Source organism: Spea bombifrons, chromosome 5 (assembly GCF_027358695.1).
Source record: "Spea bombifrons isolate aSpeBom1 chromosome 5, aSpeBom1.2.pri, whole genome shotgun sequence".
NCBI classification, from domain to species: domain Eukaryota; kingdom Metazoa; phylum Chordata; class Amphibia; order Anura; family Pelobatidae; genus Spea; species Spea bombifrons.
Window position 1 is genome coordinate 24689005 of NC_071091.1, and position 23384 is coordinate 24712388.

General features: G+C 37.6%; 1 protein-coding gene across 1 annotated transcript in view; it reads right to left on the reverse strand.

Moving 5' to 3' along the window:
* The window catches only part of TBC1D5 (TBC1 domain family member 5), a 239581-nt gene that overhangs the window by 148523 nt on the left and 67674 nt on the right, over positions 1-23384 (reverse strand). Inside the window, exon 3 of the mRNA XM_053465963.1 lies at positions 2556-2677. Coding sequence (XP_053321938.1) covers positions 2556-2652 — 97 coding nt within the window. The 5' untranslated portion in view covers positions 2653-2677. The remainder of the gene's footprint in view (positions 1-2555; positions 2678-23384) is intronic.

Consider the following 23384-nt stretch of genomic DNA (forward strand, 5'->3'; position numbering starts at 1 on the left):
CACATTATAGAGGAACATCAGGGCAGGAAAAGGGGACAAGGAGACATACTTCCTTAACAGTGACATTCGGGTAGTATGCAATGGTTAATCTTATGAAGTATAACGTGACTGCTGCCAGGCGTCTGACATTTTTAAATTATATATAACATAACATTTATATGAGATGGCAATAGAGACAAGCCACTAGTTCCATTATATAATCATAATTTACACTTTAGTATCTGATTTATTTTCAATAGCCATATCAGCACTTGGTCAGTAGCACTAGTCCCATTAAATAATTACTCAGCCTATATAAAGGTAAATTCCATTTAAATATCTTGGTTTAAATAGACCCATTAATGGGTTTAGTTCATGTTTTAGTACCTTTCATCATGAAGATGTCAAGCCTTTAATATGACAGCATTTGAAGAAGTCTATGCAATGCATGAGTATCCTTGTGATTTATGATGTCACACACTGATATGATGTCAGAATAGAGATGATTCTGTTTTCTCAAGTAAATTATATGTATATGTAAATTAAATTATATGTCTGCAGCGAACACTAATTTACTTGCCTGATTAAAGAAAAACATAGTTTAAGAAACATCTTATAAAACCGTCAACCGGCCCGTTCGACATTTTACACAACGCTTTGGACCCCTTTCTCATTAGAGATGTTAAACCTTTGTTTTGCAGACTCACAGAAGCCGTGCATGGCTCGTTCAGCGTGAACCTTTAGTGGGAATGCACAGCACATTTATTTTAGATTTAAGATTACAAATAAATTTCACTTGCCTGGTTCCAGATGCACATGTTCAATGACTGGAAAATTAGTTTAGGTGTCATGGTGTATAACAGACTACTCGCAGAATGTATTCACGACAAGAATCGCTTTCTAAGCAGCTTGTTAAGCTCATCACTTCCTCAAACTATGTTGTCACTGCTAGCAAGTGAGTGAGGAATACAACACAGTGACACACATAATCACAGACAGTTTTCCCTAACCATGCAGCGCTCAGTTGGATTACAGTTTATTATTACCCTAAATTGAGAGAACTGCAAACTTTAACTAGAATTATTTTAATTTGATTTTCTTGTCCTGGGAATCAGGTTCTTGCCTTGTGTCAATCTAACGTGAGAATGCCATGAACAATATATTCAGGCACAGATCAGGTGACAAAATATATAAATAAAAATTAAAGGAAGTTTCAGAAATGCGAATTTTGTTGTTAAAGAATCCAAACACATAATTTTGTGTAAATGGATTTTGTAAAACACAAAAAAAAAGGGTGGCAATGCATTAATGGTTATTATTTTTTGTTTAATTGTCTGCTGGCACTTCCTGTGGTTTACTAACTTTTTAGTGTTCTGCAAAACATATCATGATACAACATGCGATTTACATGTTTTCAAAACGGTTTGTTTAAATAGTCTATTTACGGCAGTGTTAAGTAATGAACTGGCTGGAAGGAAAGAGGCAGTCCGACCTACGATAGCAGTCAGATGCTAACGGGTTTATGTAATGCAGCAGGTGAGTTGCGACAAGATGAAATATTTTGACTTATGGTATTCTCTGTGCATTATGAAGAGCCAACTCTGGTGAGCTTCTCCTGCATATATATATATATATATATATATCCTTAAGCTGATGTTGAGGACACCCTTTACCTGACAAAGGTTATGAGTATAAGCGGTATATAAATGTAGTACATGTAGGTACATGTAGTGTATTCTTCCTATATGTTTAATCACGGATGCATGCAATACATAGGAGCACTATGCAATTAAGGGCCCATTATTCATGTTATTATGATATCATACATAAAATCTATACTGATATGACAATCCCGCTGTTGTACCTGGCTGTAACCTTATGTTATCATACCATATTTAATTTACTGTATGTGTATATCCTTGTGATCAGTCTAGATGTCTCTTTTTTGCAAATAGCTGTATCATCTTCTTAATTTTATACTCTGTGTATAAATAAAATGAGACACACCTGGGAGACCACAACTGGGATGATATGATATAACAGAGATGTTATTTTGTATAATCTTTGTAACTGCATGCTTAGTTTTTTTTTTTGTCTTCGGGGCACTATGGGTCTGTGAATATCCAGATATTTGGTTACATAATTTCCATCATGCCTGTGCTCGATATCGGAAGTGATGTCACAGTCATGCATTGTTTTGTATGAAGAATTGTGATTTCATTTGTATATTACATTATGTGTATTATGGTGAATAAGGGGACTGAAGCGCTGCGTTTCCACAGTATCATCTGTAATATGGCAGCTATTGGTACTGTAAATAAAAGTTGGTGCGCATGGCATTTCAATAGTGACCCTTCAATGTTGAGGTTAGTGATTAAGCCCCTTGAAATATTAATAAAAAGTGTTACATACATGATAATATAACGGAATAACCATCAGTGGTAGAGACTGATACAGAGCATATGTAATAAGGCTTGGGCTAGCTATGAGTTTAACCCCAGAAAAAGAAAAGACCAAGGAAAAAGTAAAGTCATGTGTTACAGAAGGAGAAACATTTATCAGCCTTTCTAAATTACCTGCTTCTGTCCTTTCTGGGTCCAGTGGATCGAAACCTACTTCTTGATCTTCTGATTGCAACGGGTGATTACTTTCCACTTTTGGGACAGACATCATGACGTGTGCATAGAAAGCCTTAATTCTGAAATGAAACAGGAGGGGGGGGATATAAATTTCATATGAAACACACAGGAAGTATACATGAGATGAGTATTAGAGTCTTTCATACATTGGCCCTTTCATAGTCCAGCACGAGAATTAATTCTAATAAAGCTCCATATAAAAACTATTACTATGTATGTCTGTATGTATGTATATACATGTATATAATATCACTATGTTATTATATTAGGTCACTAGTATTCAAAGAAGAATTTCATCAGTCGTGTATTAGTGAGAAAAGCAGCAATTGGGATTCTTATTTATTACCATAACCAGTATCTATAGCCATCCTGCCATTGATAGTGGGGAGGGCAAAGCTAATGTGACAGTAATTTCTTTATCTGGATTTCATCTCTAATGACATCACACATGACCATTTTTTAATTTCTCGCACATTCAGTCACTATCCCGTTTGCTAATCTTCTCTCATCCAACTTTAATTTTTTTCATTTGTCTAAGGACACAGCAAACTTCCTAGAGGGCCAAACAGCAGCAGTCATGCCTTTTATTGGATGAAATGCAAAAGATTGGAGGGCCTTGCCACTGTAAACGTGCATTTATTAATAGAGACATAATCTTGGCGGCAGTCATGTAAGGAGCAGGGTATTTTGATGCATTTATCCCACGTTAAATGCAAGTGTTGTTTGCCTTTAGCAAATGGATCTGATAATGTTACAGCTCTCTCTCTCATGTCCAGTTAAGTTTAATATTTAATAATGCCCTTCTCACTTTATTGAAGTTACTGAAAATAAAAAAAAACTTGAGATTCTGGATTCAAGTCAAGTAAGTAAGCTGTGTGAGCAGATCTCACCATGCTTCACTTCTTGCTTCTGGACTATTAGACTCACTGCCCTCTTTCCTGTAATGATGAAAGTAAATTATTAATTTTCTGTGAGTCTGGTTACATAAAAGTCTATCTGTATGCAATAAGCATGAAGTGATCCAGCCGTGTATTATTGGGTCATTAACAATGTTGAGCTAACTGTTCACACTTACAGAACTAAAGGGGTTAAGAAAGTTTAAAAAAAAACAAAAATGTATAACAACAAAAGCAAAAAAACTGAAGACTAAAGCAGAAGAGACCCCTGGATGTCCAAAAGAGGAATGGCCAACATCTCAAACTCTTATATGGACTTCAACTCCTATAATGTTCAGCAGGTTTGCTAGCCGCTGGCTGAACACCATGGGAAACTACCCCAGGGTTTTTTTTGTTTTTTAATATAATTCCACAAGCCACTAAAATAGACATCTTTAACTCCTAGAAAGACTTCAGAAGTGAAGAGAGGTACAGAGAAAAGTCACAAATAAGGTACTGTCCGTCCTGAAGAGGCAGAGTCCCTTGGGAGGTATGGTGCTAGTATGTATGTAGTTGAATTGTGATGTTTTTTGTGGCATGCGGCATGGCTACTGTTGCTTTTATAGCTCATTTCCTATCTGAAATAAAAGTATGATATATTTCAAAGAGTAAGCATGTTTCAGAAATAAAATAATTTTAAACTCAGCTAATTCCTAAAAATTAAAGAGAATTTTATATCTGAAAACAGTATGATATATTTAAAAGCGTGAGCGTATTTCAGAAATAAAATTATTTACATTTTTAGGGACAAAGGATTCATAAGGTTTCTGGAAAACGTGATGCTTGTGTGCTGTATGAAAGCACAGGATTGGCTGAACAAGGTTTGACTGACGTGTTTCGTTCCACAGCTTCCTTAACAAATTGGGGCTTTGATCCATGGGAAAATAACTGAGGCTATGCTGCATCTACTGATATTAAACAGTAAACACACTGTATACATGTGCAAACAGGGAAAAGAAAAAATGTCGGTGCGCTAAGCTAGTCTTAGGCTCAAATAATACAAATGTACAATACGAGGCCTACCAAACAGTGTGAGCATGCTGCAAATACAGTGTGTTGGCTGTACAATGTATACAAAAAACAAAAACTGTCTGCGCTTCTCACCCTAATAAAGTTGGCAACAAATAAACATACCGTATATTCCGGCGTATAAGACGACTGGGCGTATAAGACGACCCCCAACTTTTCCAGTTAAAATATAGAGTTTGGGCTATACTCGCCGTATAAGACTACCCCTCTTCCAACGCACACCAAATAAAAATTAAAAAACATCAGATTTGATTTCAATATGGTAATTTTAATTCAAACTTATGACATGCAGGAAAACTGTCACTAATAAACATAAGGCTGTTTGTCATCAAACTGCAAGTGGATTAAACTTTTCCTAATTCACTCTAAAGCTGAAAGGAAGGATAAGACAGTAAACCCATGGGAGCTGCCATGCTGTCAACCAAACTGGACAACTAAGCTGTCAACCAAACTGGAACTGATGATGATAGGAGGAAGATAACAAACAATAGAGTGCCGGGCAAGTCCCTGGCGAGTCAGCAACGCCCATCATAACAGCAAGCTATTTTTACAGGTTTTGCTGGCGTGACGGTTTCCCTTTAAAAGCCTTCAAAATCCTCCTGTTCATCATCTGATATCATAAGTACATCAATGACATCTTGTGATACATTTGCAAGGCAGTCATCGTATGGATCGAATTCCGTATCAGATGGTGTGGTCTCAGCTTCGGCTTCCTCTTCATCTTGCCACAAGTAGTCGTCCTCCATACCATCTAATGAATTTGATATGCCACACTTCTTGAAAGACTTGATTACTGTTTCTGCATCAATATCATTCCAGGCTTTTATGACAAACTTGCACAAAACATCTAACGGTGGAGCACGCATGTTTCCTCCTTTTGTGAATGACTTTTCGCCGCTAACCATCCATTCATTCCACTGTTCTCTAATCCGATCTTTAAATGGCTTGTTTAGGCACACATCCAGTGGCTGTACCAACGATGTCAATCCTGCAGGAATAACTGCCACATCTGTGTTTATCCTTGCAAGCCTTTCCTTGGTGCTGGGAGTTAAATGAGCCCTGAACATATCCCACACCAGTAGACTACGTTTTTGAATAAGTCCACCTGGTCGCCTGCTCCATACATTATCAAGCCATAGCTTTACCCCTTCTTCATCCATCCAGCCTTTTTCATTCACATGTACAAAACAACCAACAGGGAACTTGAGTTTCGGCATTGTTTTTCTTTTAAAAATAATCATTGGTCTCAGTTTGGCGCCATCAGCTGTGCATGCTAGTACCACTGTAAAACTGGACTTCTCATGTCCTGTTGTTTTAATTAAAATTGTTTTTTCACCTTTTTGATGGACAGTTTTATTTCCAACCATATCAAAATTCATTGGAGTTTCATCCATATTTCCAATACTACTTAACGCATAGCCATGTTTAGTGCGCTGTTGTATTACGTATCGATGGAAACTATTTATTTTGCTTTCAAGATCTGCAGGCAATTTTTGTGCAATTTTCGTCTTTTGCCTCAGTACCATATTATGCCTTCCCAAGAATCTAGTACACCAGGATACAGTGGCCTTAAATCTGTTGCTGTGATCTGGGTTAGATTTGGCCCACTGAAGTGCAAACAAGCGTATTTTATTTCGTGTCACTACATAACCATTTTGGCGATGCTCATTCACCATGTCTGCTACATGTTTTTCCAGTTCTGGCCAATGTGGGGTGCCTCTTCTTAATGCACACTTACCCCTTGGCATATTCTTTAATGCTTTTTCATTTGCTTTCCAGTCCCGAACCATCTTTTCTGTTACTCCATATTGTCTTGCAGCAGCGCAGTTATTATGTTCCATGGCAAAGTTTACAACTTTAAGTTTGAAACTGGCTTCATATTTCTTTCTTCTTGCTGGTGGAGCCATGATGGGGTCTTGACTGTTGGATTTGTATACTGTACTGTATGTACTGGTGCTGTACTGTATGAACTGGTACAGGTACTGGTGCTGTACTGTATGAACTGGTACAGGTACTGGTGCTGTACTGTATGAACTGGTACAGGTACTGGTGCTGTACTGTATGAACTGGTACAGATACTGGTGCTGTACTGTATGAACTGGTACAGATACTGGTGCTGTACTGTATGAACTGGTACAGATACTGGTGCTGCACTATATGAACTGGTACAGATACTGGTGCTGTACTGTATGAACTGGTACAGATACTGGTGCTGTACTGTATCTACCCAGTATACAACAACCAGCCAATCATGGCAAGAGATGTACCTTACCAGTGATTGGCTGGTTGTTGTATACTGGGTAGATACAGTACAGCACCAGCACCAGTTCATACAGTGCAGCATTAGTAAACAACCAGCCAATCATGGCAAGAGATGTACCTTACCAGTGATTGGCTGGTTGTTGTATACTAGGTAGATACAGTACAGCACCAGCACCAGTTCATACAGTGCAGCATTAGTAAACAACCAGCCAATCACGGCAAGAGATGTACCTTACCAGTGATTGGCTGGTTGTTGTATACTAGGTAGAAACAGTACAGCACCAGCACCAGTTCATACAGTGCAGCATTAGTAAACAACCAGCCAATCACGGCAAGAGATGTACCTTACCAGTGATTGGCTGGTTGTTGTATACTAGGTAGATATAGTACAGCACCTGCACCAGTTCCTACAGTGCAGCATTAATAAACAACCAGCCAATCACGGCAAGCGATGCACCTTACCGGTGATCGGCTGGTTGTTTACCTCCTGAGGACTGCAGTGAAGCGGTGCAGGCGCGCATGTGCGGGATCTGAGAGGCAGAGGAGGTAATCGGAAACAAGGGGCGGGCCAGACGGATGAAAGAGGCGTGTTTTTATGGGCACCGCGCCGCTCTTGCTGCACGGCGCCGCAGATTCTCCAGTCCGAGAAGCTTATGTCCGGATTCTCCAGTCCGGTAAGTTAGTTAGAGTTAGTACCCGGCGTATAAGACGACCCCCGACTTTTGAGAAAATTTTCTCGGGTTCAAAAGTCGTCTTATACGCCGGAATATACGGTAATATAAATGAGAGGTTTTGGTTATATGAATTGGCCAAAGCATAATTAAGCTCACCCTATTGAGAGTGTGCCTTGACGTGGCGGGTGAGCTTAATTATGCTTTGGCCAATTCATATAACCAAAACCTCTCATTTATATTATGTTTATTTGTTGCCAACTTTATTAGGGTGAGAAGCGCAGACAGTATTTTGTTTTTTGTATACTTGTATACATGTATTTAGGACATTTTGTCCACCTTTATGAGAGCTACTAATTTTAAAATCACTATATTTAAAATACACAAAGACCTGGGTTAATGGCAATTTGTACATTCTCAGAGAAGTACAAATTCTTTCTTGTCAAACAGTTTAACATAGCATAGCCGAACAAACACACAGAATTAACATATATCTAGAAGAAATGTGCAGGATACTTAATTTGATCATTAGTTTAGAACAGGCATAAAATCCTGACCTTTAATTTATGCGTAGCTTAATCTTAGATACAACAGTATGTTACATGTGGTTTAAAGGAATTTAATTAAGAATTAAGAATCAATTGTCTGAAAGCCTTAATATTTAATACTGTTAGATTGTCTTCTAAAGTGCTTTTTATTATTTATTTACTTCAAACCCTACTAGAATACTTCAAGTGACAACAGGGGGGCTGCATGTTGCAAGACAAACCATTTACAAGACCGGATAAATTATATATATGCTAGCATTTGTCTTTACACGTGCCATTCAATATTTAATATCGTCCATTCATGCCACCCTACAGCCCTAATCAATTTTTGCCAGCCGCACTTTGTAATAGTCAATTTTTTTCTATTAAATCTATCTCATGTGGTTTAATATATATTCTCAGCACAGCGGGATACAATTTTCACTAACATGGCAAAAATGTTGCATTAGAAGTATGAAACATATGTAGTTTAGGAAAATAAATAACTTTAAAAAAAAATGTAAAGCATTGCACAAGAGCAACCCATGAACATTTATCTACCTATGCACAGGGCAGGGGATGAAAAATAGCCCTGGGACTTTAAGGCTAGAGGCCACTAAATGACATACACAGAGCTGCACATTACATTTTTATACTTTCGACCAAAGTTCCCTTTAAGCTGTGTGTATGTACGAGAGGTTTTAAATGTCGCACACAAAAAAAATGTATGTGCACACAGGGACGGCGGCGCCTCCTGCTGCTGGAGAAGCAGGACCGGTTGGGGTGATCATGGATCTCCCTCTAAGCGGCCCAAAATACAGGAAGCGCAAGGTTTCACAGCTCCCTTGCAATGCTTCCAACAACTGATGCTGAACACCAGCATATGACTTCATATGCTGGCCCTCACCACTGAAGTCGCTCGTACTGCAAGGGAGCAGTGAAAGTGAAAACGGACCTCATGCTACAGGACTACAGAAAGGTAAGAGAAGGAGAGAAAGGAGAGATATAGTATAGAATAGATAGTAAGAGAAGGGGAAGATAATGACAAACAGAAGTGATGGGGAGAAAGGTGAGAGCTACTGAGAATGGGGATAATGAGGAGGATGGGGACAAGGGGGGGGATAAAGAAAAAGTGGAAAGATAGAGAAAGAAGGGAGATGGGGAAAAGGGGAGAGATAATGAATAAGGGAACAGATAGGGAGAACAGGAGAGATAATAAGAAGGTACAAAGGGGAGAGATAAAGTGAATTGAGAGATAGAGTGAAAAAAGAGAGGTAGAGGAAGAGAGATAGAGAAAGAAGAGATAAAGAAAAATTGTAGAGATGAGATAAAGAGAAAGGCGAGAGATAAAGTAAAATCAGAGGAGGTATGTTGAAAGAGATAACATACCGATTCATACCTTGGAACCCTCTAATTGACCCGCAGTTTCCAGGTGAAGCACTGCTTCCCTGGGTCTCCATGACAGCTTCTTCTTTCTCCAGGAAGGGGAGTGGTGTTTGACCATGCCCATTTGTCACCCATTTCCTGCCTACTCCCCACCAGTTTTTTAACAAAATTTTATGATTCTATACAGTCACAGAGGACAAAGCTGGAAATCATCTTTTTTCTGGTATACAGAAAATTAAAACACACTACAAAGAATTACAAAGAAGAAGAGCAATCAGCACAGGCATCGTCCAGCATTCATGATGTGTGTTAGTGTTGGAAATCAGAAATTGAAGGTATTCACAGAAATAGCATTATCTTATTCTAAATAATGGGGCTGCGATCATAATGAGCATATGGAATGCTGAAATCTTCCAGCCCCAAAATCGTTGTCTTATAAAGCATGTGTGAAGCCATACTGGTAATTAAGGTAAGATCATTTGGTCCTCTTATCCTATTTCTAGAATTATTTTCTGTCTCTGTTTAACGTCACTCATGGGACACTGAATATTGTTCCCTGTTGCCAACACATCACTGTTTGTAATAGCAGATGAACATGGTTGAGAACTATCCAGCAAATGCAGCTTGCAACAAATCAGACACGCTTTCCATGCATTAAAAACTCCTACAACAGACACCTGGAGAATAGGAGTAATGCCGAAACTTTCTCTATGCCCACTTAAAGGGACACCTCAGCTATCATGTGCACTTTAATGCCTATGGAAGCCGAGTGGCCCCTTTCAATTTAGGTTTTGGTGCAGAATCTGTAGTGGTGAGAATCATTGGAGAATCCATGGAGGAGGCAGGACAAAGTCTATTATTATTGTTATTTTTTACATTTAAGGAATTAAGGGTTTTTGCTAGCTTGTTTTAATTCCCCCCCTCTCATTTAGTTATAAATTGTTTTTCCATGACAAAGTAGGCCTTATATATGATATACACCATCACATACTATAAAAAAATGTGCATAAGTGTTAAGCGTAGATATTAACTTATATTGGGGGTTTTTTTTTAACATATTTCCCCTATTACCAAAATCAACATGCTCATTTATGAATAGTTCCTAATGATGTGGTCATTGAGTCAACCTCTTAATAAATGCTTTGCTGCAGATGTTCTGCAAACTGCGGTGACTCACTGGGAAAAAAAATCAAATTCTCTAAAAGTTTTTTGCTTAGCATGTGGTTACACACAATAACTCACCTTGTTAAATTATTTTAACATCCTAAAAGATGAAATGAGGTTAAATATGCCAAAATTTTTGCATACATTCAATTGTCTCCGCAAATCTATACATAATATTAATTACAGCAAATTTGGGGTTATTTTCTAATTATTCAATGTGGCTCTGTCAACAACAAATGCAACGTATTAAAAAAAAACAAACAAAACAAAACTATATGATGCGTTAACATCATACCATAGGCAGCATAATATAAATAAAAGATTTCAATTTTATTTTCATGTATCCGATGTATCCTAAAAATCAAGAGACCATCCTCATTCTCCACTGGGCATTTATTTATTAGATTATTAAACCTTGTGACATAATTAAAAACTATTACATAAAACAAGCTACATAGACACTTATGCAGATTATTATTACTTTTAAAATTCATTTATTTTCACTAAACTGGCAAACTGGGACCCTGCTAAGATTACGACAGGTTGCTCAAACTTGTGGACACTTCCAGATAGCTCACGTTATAGGTGCTTTTTCCCAGAATGCCTACGGCCTCATCTTGATTGGCTCCTCATTTTGTACCATTTTGAATCTTTGTAACTTCTTTTATAAGAAATACAGAAACCCGAAATCAAGAGCAGTTAAATGACGACAGACTCAAATGTATTATTTAAAGGATACTCCAGCCATCATATGCACTTTAAAGCATAATATAGCTTAGAGGTTCCTTTAAATTTCTGTGGACCTGCAGCTTCTACGTAAGTGATTATATATAAGTCTTCCTTACACGTAAGAATACAAAACCACATTTGATTATTCTAATTTTAATGCATTCCTAATACCTTTACGTGGTTTACGAGGTTTTTTTTATTTATTTAAAACCTTATATTAGTCCCCTAACAAAATGGCGTTCAGGAGGTTAACAATCTGTGATAAATTCACATCTGATTCATGACCAACATAACATGAAATGTTTTCAAGCAGAAAAACATTTTGTAGAAACGCCATCAATATCTTTGCATTCCTTTCCACAATTATCTGTCTAAAAACCAACATATTTCAAGGTACGTGGAATCCTTTGATAACCAGAAAGACATTCTTTCCGCTCTGTGGATGGTAGAAGAAATGTATTGTATGAAATGGCGATCATTAACTTTTTGATGGAAAGCATTGTTGGGAATGAAATAAGGTGCTAGGTCTTTATTCCTTGAACCACATCCACTTGAAGCTGCAGCTGCACTTAATGTAAATAGGCATTTCTGTCATTGCTCAATTTATGCCATTTTTTTCAGGAAAGTAGTGTCATTGATTTCATGTGTTATAATGATACAACAGTCTGATGTTAAATGGAATCTAGACTCTTTGTGAGACATTCTGGAACTTTTGTGATACTGTTTCCAATCGTCTATAAGTTAAATTCTATATAATACAGATTCTATATAATACAGATGTTGACATGTGGTTGAACACATGATGTTCAACCACATGATGATGACTACAGAAGGAAAGCCAAACAATGGAAAGCTGAAATATCTATTTACTTAAAAACTTACTTAAAAACATTAACTGAGATCCCCAGTACGTTAAGCTAATAAACCGCAGATCTGCCATTTTATTATTCCCCATGAAGAAAAAATATATATATATTTTTAAACAAAACCTGTTTATATGGCAACATATTACCAATGACTGCTTTTGCATCACGTGTATTCCAAAAATATGAATTGTATTTGACTAAATATTACTGGGAAGGGTTTTGACATTCAACAGCACTAGCAATAATGAACACTGCATGTAGTTATAAAAGTGTTAAAAAGAGTAAGAAGTGGAATAGCAGTTATAAAGGGGGCTAAGCTTGGTGAAACTTGAGATATCTAAGGAAATGTTTTTGGGCTGACCCCAGATGTATGTAAACCTAAAACCTGAAGTTTGCTAAACAGTTTCTAAACCTATTAGTGTTTTTTTTCTTTCAAGTATCGCGCTATACTATTATTTTTAGGAAAGGCATTTGCAAGTCTGGGCCACTTGGCACATATCCACTAGTTTCATATGCATTATATATGAAAGGCTAATCAAAATGTGGTAGCCAATCTTATGGTTCATTTTTTTGTTCATTGTAATTGGAAGACTAATCCCCCAAACAGCCTTGTCCACCAAGAAGGGTTCTTTGGTTTCCCCTCTAACTCTTTTAATTCACAAAATCCAATTTAGGAACAACAGAAAAAAATATATGCAAAACGATATAAAATTACTTGAGGGTATCAGGTTCAATTAGAGAAAAGGACAGAACTTATTAGGTGACAGTTTAATAAAATGTAATGAGTTTCAGCAAAAGTTTACAAAACTGTATACATTAAAGGGAAACCAACTCCCACTTTATTATTATAAATTGGCTAAAAAGAGGCTAAAACTAACTACATTTTATTAACTGTTTAAGGGTCAGACAGGTAATGCTGTATCCATCCAGCTGTGGCCCAAATGCTTAAAAAGACAGTTTAGTGTTCCTGGCATCCCTTCTAAGGAAGAATCAATAGAAAGAGTACTTTAACATGCACTCACTCTTCAAATAAATAAACTAATAATAATAAAGCACTTATCTGAGGTAGACGCTATAGCTGTCTTCTTCCTCCGTCCAACAATGCTTGCCACTGATTGGGTGTTTGGAGTAGCGAATCAGTGGCAGGAAAATGTTTCAGTGATATAGCCAAATATGCACACGAGGGGTAAACATACCCCTGCTTATGGCTCTGCAAATTCCCCCTATGCATTTGTAAGGGGGCCACCACAAAATGTTTCAAGGGACCATGCATCTGTTATATATATGCATTAGTGTATACAATGGCTGGAGTGGCTCTTTAATGTAATGTATACATGTTATCGAACGGGAAAAGGATGTCAACTGTTTTATAGGGAAGGTCAGTTGGCACTTAATTAACTGAACACAGAAGGCTCTGTAAGAGACAGAGGCTGAAAGAATAAAGATTGTATTCATTTGGATGCTGAGCTACAATTATATCATCATACCCAGGTACTCTCTAGGGTTGAACCAGAGTCTCCAGATGAAGCGCCACTTCCCTGGTCTCAGTTTCTTCCTTCTCTGGGCAAGGAAGTGGTGTTCTTCCATGCCCATTCCCCATACACTAGCCCTGCCCAGCCCTTAATGTAGCCATTAATATATAGTGAGTTTAGTCACTTGAAACTATACTTCTTCTGCAAACTCCCATTTCAGTATTTTAGTGAATAAAGGGTTTACATTTCTAGCACCCAGGCACAAATCAAATTTATGTAAACCAACCACTTGTCTGCATTTCAAATTTCTTATTTGAATATAATTCCCAATGTGTTATTACTATTGGAGGATTTTACCAACATGGGTGCTGCATATTATATGTCTCCTGATCTAAGAACTTGTTGAAAAAACTGCAACGGACTGTAAGCTATACTACATAAATAATTAGTCACAATACCCTTTAATGGAGTCTCAATAATGACCTCTGATTTCCAGCAGAATTATCTATTAGATAAACGAACAAAGATTTGTTGTTAATGACACAGAAATTGGCTGTAGATTAAATCAAGAACTGCCTAACAAGCTGGAGATTTGGCCCTGGAAAGATTCTGGTACTTTGCATCACTGACATCTGAAACAGATGCAAATTGGCCACTGACATCAAGAAACATGCAACACGGCTTTCAAAATGCTGATGTTACATTCCGGATTTCAATATACTGAGTGTAAAAGGACAAAGTTTACATAAACATCCAACACCACAGATAAGCATACAAGATTATGTTTATTATATTTACGGATACCTAATTATCATCTCATTGTTCAAGCAGTTCCTCTTTTTGCTGCGTAAGTCTAATTCTGAAAACACAATTGCTGATCCCTCTCATCCTATCCGTGCCCTCCTTTTACATACTAACTTCCTCCACTTGATTGTATCTCTTCTCTTTCCAGTGACCTGGTTGTCTATAAATGATTATATCCACCTGCTTTTTAACAGAAACCATTAAGCAGCTGGATTTGCTAACAAAACTGAGCCGTTATTCATAAATAAATAAGAAAGGACGACCAGTAATTAAAGCCACACAAGTTGACCAGATGAATGATACAAAAAATATATCATCCCATCTAATGAATTTAAAGTGGGTTTTCATAAGATTTATTATGTGTACTGATAAATGAAGATGGGAACAGCCTAAGCAACCAGGTCTCTTGGCCACGGAGTTGCATGTAGGAAGGGAAAGGAACAAAAAATGACTGGGAGGAGAGCAAAAACTAGTGACGGAAAAAGGACCAGAGGAATGAGAGTGAGAAATGAACGAAAGGTAGGAAAAGTCATTAAAGGCAGTCGGATATGGTGCAAAAGCAGGAAAGAACTGAAAGGACTGAAAAGAATGGACAGAACAGCTGAAAAAACAGATGGGAAAGAAGAAGAAAATAAAGCACGGTGGCAGAAATGATCATGCATTAAAGGACTGTAAGGTTGTGCCAAGCTGCACCTTTTGATTATTTAACATTCACAAGCAAGTAAGCACATTTATCTAAACAGAAAATGTATTTTTACACTTTTTGTGCTTTGTTGATGCAATGCGGATTTCCCAAGTGGTGTGAATCCGGACTCACCAGCTGTCTCCATTTGCAAACACAATTGCCACAATTCATGAAATCGGAACCAATCATCTTATGGCCGAGAAAGACAAATCAAGATTCTCCCCATATAGCACAAAATACATCTCTAAGTTAAATGATTTGCGATGACAGCTGCTGAAATATTTGAACTAACTTATCTTTAAATGTATGGTGTTTAAATTCCACTAGTATAATTTTCTGTCCTTAGATTTTCCCAAAAGAGATTAATGTTCTCAAAACACTTTAACAATAATTTGTGATTAAGGAAAAGGTTGTGCAACAACCCAAAACCTGGATTTTTTTTTACTATTCATAAATGTTTTACTTTAAAGAACTGATATTTTTATACTGATGATCAGAGAAGATGCAACAATCCCAAATGAAAAGTGTTTGATTATCGCCAGATTGACCAGATATGTAGTAGTTGGTGTTCTGAAATGAAGAACAACATTGTTCAGAACTATAAAGTCGTATGTCATATGACAATTAAGTGTCTTACATGATAAAATACTTATTTATGGGAAGTAACTAACTGCAGCATTAGAAACGTCTCACCGTGTACTCCTGAATGCTGCAGTTAGTTACTAGTGTGTTAAATTCTACAGAGTAGGTGGAACAGGACCTTTAATGTACTTGTCACCTATGATGCTTTCAGCATCATTTAGCAGACTGATAAAAGTTACTTTCATCCAGTGTTTTCCAAACAATGTCATTATTACGGAGGCCATTTGTTTAAAAAATCAAGGTCTGTTAAGATCAGTGGGACATTCTGTATAACCAATTATTTATATGTCATGAACATATTAATTGAAAAACTAGTACAGTAACATAATTAGAAGGAACAACCACTGTAATCATGAGAATTACGTTAAAACCACTGCTGCCATGTTATACACATGATATGTGTTTCTGCTACACATATTTCATGTAGGCCATCTAAATTCCAGTAAATAGAGTTGGGCATCAAACATGGCTCCAAGAGATATAAATGACGGATCCTAAACTAACACTGGCAAAGGAGTCCTAACAGCCCAGCTGAGAGGCTACTTGCTGGTGAGATCTAAAGCCTGCAGTATATTCCTACTACATCACAATATTTACTTAGGATGTACATACCAGCTCTATATGCAAACCTTCACAAAATCCCCATTAGTGAAAATGGGACTTTTCAACATTATTTGGTTCTTCCTCTATGACTATCCAGGCCGCTTACCACATGCTCGCCAGTACAGAAACACTACAAGACTTGCGCATTCGTTTTCATGCGGAATGTTGCTGTTCCGTTCATCCCTCTGAAGAAATAACAGATGCAGCATTGGACGAAAGAAATGAAAAAACAATTGGGCGCAAGAAGAAAATCTTCATTCATACAATCCGTAGCCGCCATTTTAACTACACTAAGAGGAGGAGAATCTTGCCATTTTACCTGCACTAAGTGGAGGAACATTGAGTGAGTTGATCTTTGTTTGTCCAATCAGCTCCCTCATGTCACATTATGCTGAGGGCTTGTCCAATGGCTGTGCAGCATCTTTCAAAGGAAAAAAAGCAGACTAGTAACGTAGAGAGCCTATATAAGAGCAGAGCAGGCAGGGGATCCGTTCATTTCACTGGGATTGCTATATGTGACACTGCTGTGCTTTACCTGAGCATTTTACAGAGTGAGATTCTTTTATGTTAGACTTGGTGAGCCTCAGCCTGCCATTTCTCAGTGTCTTAAAACTCTAAAGTTTTGATTTAATTAAGATCATTTAACCAGTCCACTACTATCCTTAACCTTAACTGTATAACTCTAAGCTCTTTCTTCCATCCATTGGTCTCAAATTCCCTATTGAACTTCTTGTTTTTATTTCTTGTTTCCATGGCAACCAGACTAACAAATGGAATTTTTGTCAAATACAAAGAATTTATTTTCCATGAAAACAAACATGAACCTTCCACCCGAGCCCAAGTCCAAACCCTACCCGAAAAACAACACAATGGCCTGTCCTTCCTCATAGGATGAGGGAGGGTTGGGTTATTACTTAAGTAGTGCCTGCCAATGTATTTCTCATTTAAAACACAGGCTAATTAATTGTGATCAGTTTCAGATTTAGCACCTATGTGTCCACTGGGCATTTAAAAATGTAACGGCTTACAGGGTATATACAAAATCAATGAGGAATTAGTAAAAACCAATGGGAGATGTTAATAAATAGATGGAATATGTATACTTGTAGGAGTAGAGCACATACAGGAAGTAGTGGGTGGGGCTATCCTCAACTTCCTCACCTTTCATTTCCTGCAGCAAGATCCTTTTTTTTCGCCTATAACTCTCCTCAGCTACTGACAAGCCCTCTATACTGAATAGTTTACATCTACTTTGATTATTAGCAAATACCCCACAGTATTGGGCTGTATGCTGCTATGTATTTGTATATATTTGGCACTCCAATGAAAATAAAAATTCTAAAAATTAAACTCCTAAATATTAAATGTTCTGAGATATTTACCCGTGGCTTCTACACTAATGTAACAGACTCCATAGTGAGTTTTAAAATAACTTTGGCCTGTCCTAAATATGATAATCTCGCAGCACAGCTATTTTGAAAGTTTTATTGCACTTGCATTAATGCATGCATATATTAATGAATCGTGCCAATCCCTTGATGGCTCTGTGAAACATCGAAGCTCTTATTTCCCTTATTTTCAGTCTTCTGTGAGTAACATACATTGGCAACCTATAAATAGTTCATAGCGCTAACCATGAATGCAAGAACAGTGACATACCTTACTATCTACGCTATATTCCTATCAGTGATATTTTTGAATTTCTGCTCCTCCAGCAGTTAATATGCTGTATCAACTATTTTAATAGTATTAGCTATTTTAAAATTCCCTGAACTCTTTTTATACAAATTATTTTTTTTGGAGTACCTATAAGGTGTGTTTTATGTGTATTATGGAAATAATTGTTAATGATTTTATAGTAACAAAAGCTTGCAATGTAGGTAAAATCGATCTTCTGGCTGTGGTATATTTCCACACTGGTCCTATTTAATGGATCTTCGCTGAAAGTCTAAGACCATACATGGGAACCCAACTCTGGGTCCCAAGACTGCATTTGCGGTATGTTCCACTCTCTGCCCACCTCCCCTACAACAACTGCTTCTTCCTCATCAACGGGACCACCCACCCACATACTGCAAAGTGCTTTGGGTAGCTGGAGTAACAAAGCTCCCAAGTATGCCTTTGATCATTGTGGCAAGTAGAAGTAATTATGAGGCAAGTTCTGAAAAGTTTTACTTTTTGAAGTTGTTCCACAAACATTACTATCTGTGCAAAATTTTGTATTATACACAATTTTTGTTGGCAACACCTTAAATGTCGATAGGCTTTTGCCATAGAAAATGGCAGAAATCATCAAACTTTTTTTGAGCCTCTTTGATGTGATCAGTCAAAAGAAGGAATAAATGGCTGATATGCTAAGGTTTATTTGGTTGGCCACCAACCTTTTTTGGCTCGTTTTTTTAAGGTGCACTGACTTAAGTGCCTCCTCCTCATTTCGTTTGAGCTCCCTATTTAGGGTTAAATATATTAGGTATATAAAGCCTGCATACTTTCTTATCACAGATACTTAGTTTGGAAGCACAACCATTTTCCGTTTAACGACACTCTACTTCATTTAGGGCTCGCCTTGAGGTGGCAGGTGAGCTTCTGTGCCTTAATTTGTAGGTTTAGATTCGAACACAGGTAATTTGTCCTTGATAATTGCTAAGAACACCAGAGAATAAAATTAATATACTGACTTGATTTAATTTTTACACGTGTACAATCCTACATTCCTAACAGTTGTCCATTAAAGAACTGCGATAAAAGGCTATTCGTATGTCCTGAAACTCCACGTGGATTACTCACGAGGTTTATATTTCAATGTCCGTACACCGTTTTTGCTTCCGTTTTTCATTTAGCCATTTAAGACCAAGTGTTTGTATATCGACAAAGAACACATCTGGTTTTAAAACACGGTATAAAAGACCTCCAGTTCCCCGTTTTGCTTTAGGCTCATGTTTTCTTCATGGATGCAATCTTGGCAACTGTTTTATTTAGCAGGAACTCTTAACAAGCATCGCACAAATTAAGAAATATCACCCCATAAATCAATGCTAACACCCATTGTGGATTTGAATTTTATTGCAATATACCCTAGGAAGTAGCCTGCAAAATGAGTCCTCGTTGCCATTTCACCCTTCATGTGCCAGAGACGGTGTTCTAAATTCAAAATACCAAATCAAACATATTGTATAGAATAAAAATCAGAAAGCCACAAATCATTTTTGCATGACAAGGCACATACATGGCTTTAACCCTGAATGAAACGGTTTAAGATCAGTTGCAGGGTGAACACACAGATCTACAAAGACATAGCCTTTGGATCTCATTCACTTAAGAATCTATAGTTATCTGGTAAATGTTAAACTTGTAGTGGATGCTTTTCTTGCTAGAGTTTTATTGTTGCAATCCCTGCTTGAATACAGATGACAAAATTAGTCCTCACAAAAAGTAGTATTGGCAAGTAAATGGTCAATATTTTCAACAGTCTCGCTGTCCATATTATTTAGATAGCTATTAGGAATGTCAGATTTCATCTGTCTGAGCAGAACATATGTTTTGTATAAAAAGTTTCAGGGCAATCAATAGGTTAAGGCTGCACATATAAATCCCAGAATAGCTCAAGTGGGTTTGAGTGAAAGTTAAGCATATGAGGCGCCCCAATTGCTAATAAAACCCTGTTGGATGAAACATTATTTTGTAAGTTATTAGGCAAGAACAAGTGAACATGGGCAAATTCATCAAACATTCCACTCTTCTGCAAATATAACAACACAAGAAGCTAATTCATTATCGATCAGAAACGAAAATCACGCAATAATGATGGTTTAGCTAATGTTCAACTAAAACATTCAACTCAATGCTTTTTGTTGTGTGGAACAATGCACAATAATCTAATGAAATTTAAAGTAAAAACAGTTTTAAAAAAATAGCAAATGTTATGCTCATGACAACTGTAGCCTACATAGTCATAAGCTCCAAAATGCATTCCTTTAAACATTCAGAAATCATTACGTACCGATTGGGGACAATCATGGTACCCAGCCAGCATGGGTGTTACAGTAGTCATGTGCGTATGTGCTCAACTATAGCATTCCCAAGTTTTTCCTTGTGTCCTGGAGAAGCGAAAATGCAGAACTACTGGATTTATTTCACAAACCGAGGCATTCCCAACTCCAAGAATAAATTGTTGTCTGGACAGAACTATCCACCATAACCTCGCATAAAATAATTAGCATGCGATGCGGTATGTTCACTAACCTGTACATTTTGGAGTATACTCATGAACTCTCTAGCTGCACTAGGTTGAGTTTCTCAAGCCATTTTCATTGAGTTAAACAGAAGTCCATTATGCTCAATGGAACTGCCCAACTCAACTGCTGTCTTGTCTGCTTGCACGGTAACATGACCAGATTTGACTGCTGGCAACCTCAACAGCTGCTTGAGGAACTTGAGCTGAACTCAACAACTCAATTGACAACAACTTGACTTATTGTGAATAAATGAGTTCCTGTTCCAGGTAGACTGTTGTAGGGTTAGAGAACTCAAATTACTGACACACATTGAGGTTTATTCATATCTACTAAACTTTTAGTAGGATGAGAAAGGTAATGAGCTCCGCTGTTAAATTAAAAGAGGTTTATTCGCCAAAGGGGAGTTTGCAAGAGAGTTAGGGTTGCAACGCACTGGCTTCGTTATGCATTATGAAACTTTCCTGCATGAACTAAGCCTGCCATGTATAATGCATCATTCAATTAGTGAGATTACTTAAGAACTCTCGCAGATATAATAATCCCTTATACGAGGTCAATCAAGCTGTTCCCGTGGGAGAAGCTCAACTGGGGTAGGCCCTTTATAATACATACTCAGTGAATTGAAATGACTACTCCCCTACAGACTCCCCTGTGAAAGTATCTTTTATACAGGGCCAACTCATAATGCATAGGTACTGCAGTGAGGTATACTATTTAATCTTCAGCTTGGAATAGTGAACACCATGATTAGGCAAGCATATCAGCAATACACATTACTCCATTAGTAGACATACATGGAAAAAAAACCTAAAGAGAAACAAGCAAGAAACATAGAGGTGACCATGCCAAATGAACAATAGCAAAAATGTTCCTACATTTTCTCATGGGCACCCTCTAGCGGCCATGCTGTAGATTGCAGGTGAAAAAATTGACATTCCTGATCTAGTCTTTAAAATAGACTAATTCAGGGGAAAATACTTAAAATCCTTGTTTCCGTGCGAAATCGCCACTGCACTTTCAGCAGCAAGACCTGCATGAAATAAATATTAAACATAATTCTTTTTTCTATTATGTGCACCACTTATCAAGGAACTTAAAAAACCAGCAACAGAATCACAGGTAAATCTCTGCCCTGCCATATGTGTAGTGCATAATCTTACGGATGGGAAAATATTACTTGTTTTTATAGCACACACTGTGCAGGACAGCATATGTGGTCACCCTGCATTAAACTAGTGATTTAATATACGAATTATGCTACTTTGATGTTACAAAATAAATATTACTATTTAAAAAGCCTACTGAAAAAAACCATAATGAACAAGAATAGACAAGCATCTTGGAAACAGAGCATTTTACAAGCAAATCACCCTAGTGCGCAGGTGCAAACTATATATCTGTCCCTTGAGTATTCTAATTAGATTATAAATTATACCACATGGTATAATGCAGACTCTATGAAGATAATTTTCAGCAAAGCCAAAGGTCCTGCATTAAAGATGCAGAGGCATATGGCTGGAGAAAATGTTATATTCTGAGAGAAGACAAAAGGATATCTATTCAAGAAATCCAATTTAACCCCTGCTTGGTCGTTTTAATAAAGCATGTCCATATATTGCCCAATGCATGTATTAGTTATCAGGGACTGGGCAATATTGTTACTAAATGTAAAGCACAGTTTTTAAGGATTTTTGTTTACTTCTGGTATAAATGGCAACAGCTGTATATTATTAACAGTACTATGGAAATGGTATATAAAATTGTGTAAAAATCATCTAGAAAAGCCATGGCAAATGTCATAATGATAACACCGATCATTACCGCAAAGGGCCACCAGTTTCGCTTTTATTACTACAAAGCTCCCAAATAGGTGGTTTGGTTTTTTTTGTTTAATTCTTTTTGTTAGTGAAAAGCAATATCATAGGTACCAATTAATAAGCGGGAGTTTTTATACATTGCTAATCGGGTGTTTTATAAGAGCATTAAAGTTCATCTAAGCGGGCAGACTGCTATGAGAAGGTTTCTAGTTATAAAAATAATTATAACAAAAATGAAATGGCTGCTGAGAGGTTATTTAGGCTACGTGTGTCAGGATTGTGCTATGCTAAAACATGGTGGATTTTACTGCTAAGTAAACATGTGTCCATACCTGGGAACTCTCCTGGAGATCTCCGGGTGAAGCACTGCTTCTCCGGGTTCAACACCCGAATCCTTTGGGACGTGGGAGCGGAGTCTAGACACGTCCCGCTCTCTGTCCATTTCCCCTTTAAAAGGGAGTGTTTCCCGTGATGTCAGTGGGACCACCCACCAATGTCAGTGGGACCGCCCACCAATGTCAGTGGGACTGCCCACCAATGTCAGTGGGACCGCCCACCAATGTCAGCGGACAGTCCTGGCCGCGTCCTGCAAGGGAAGGCTTTGGGTAGCCGGAGCTCAAAAGTTCCCAGGTATGCATGTATGACTATACTGTTTTAGCACTGGCAGAAAAGGACATTTCCTTCATTAAGGGACACTCCAGCCATCATATGCATTTTAATGCAACTTTTATGTTCCCTTTGTACATTAATGGAGGTATTCTGCGAAATTCCTCATATAGATTTGCCCTTAACCTCCCCAGCTATCACCGGGACGGGAGATGTGTTCAGTCAAACACAGCTCCCAGCAAATGATATACTCACTGCCAGTTAAAACCAGCGCTGTCTCGGCTATCATGATGAGGAGGGGTCTGATAAGAATTGTTCTGTCCATGTACGCAG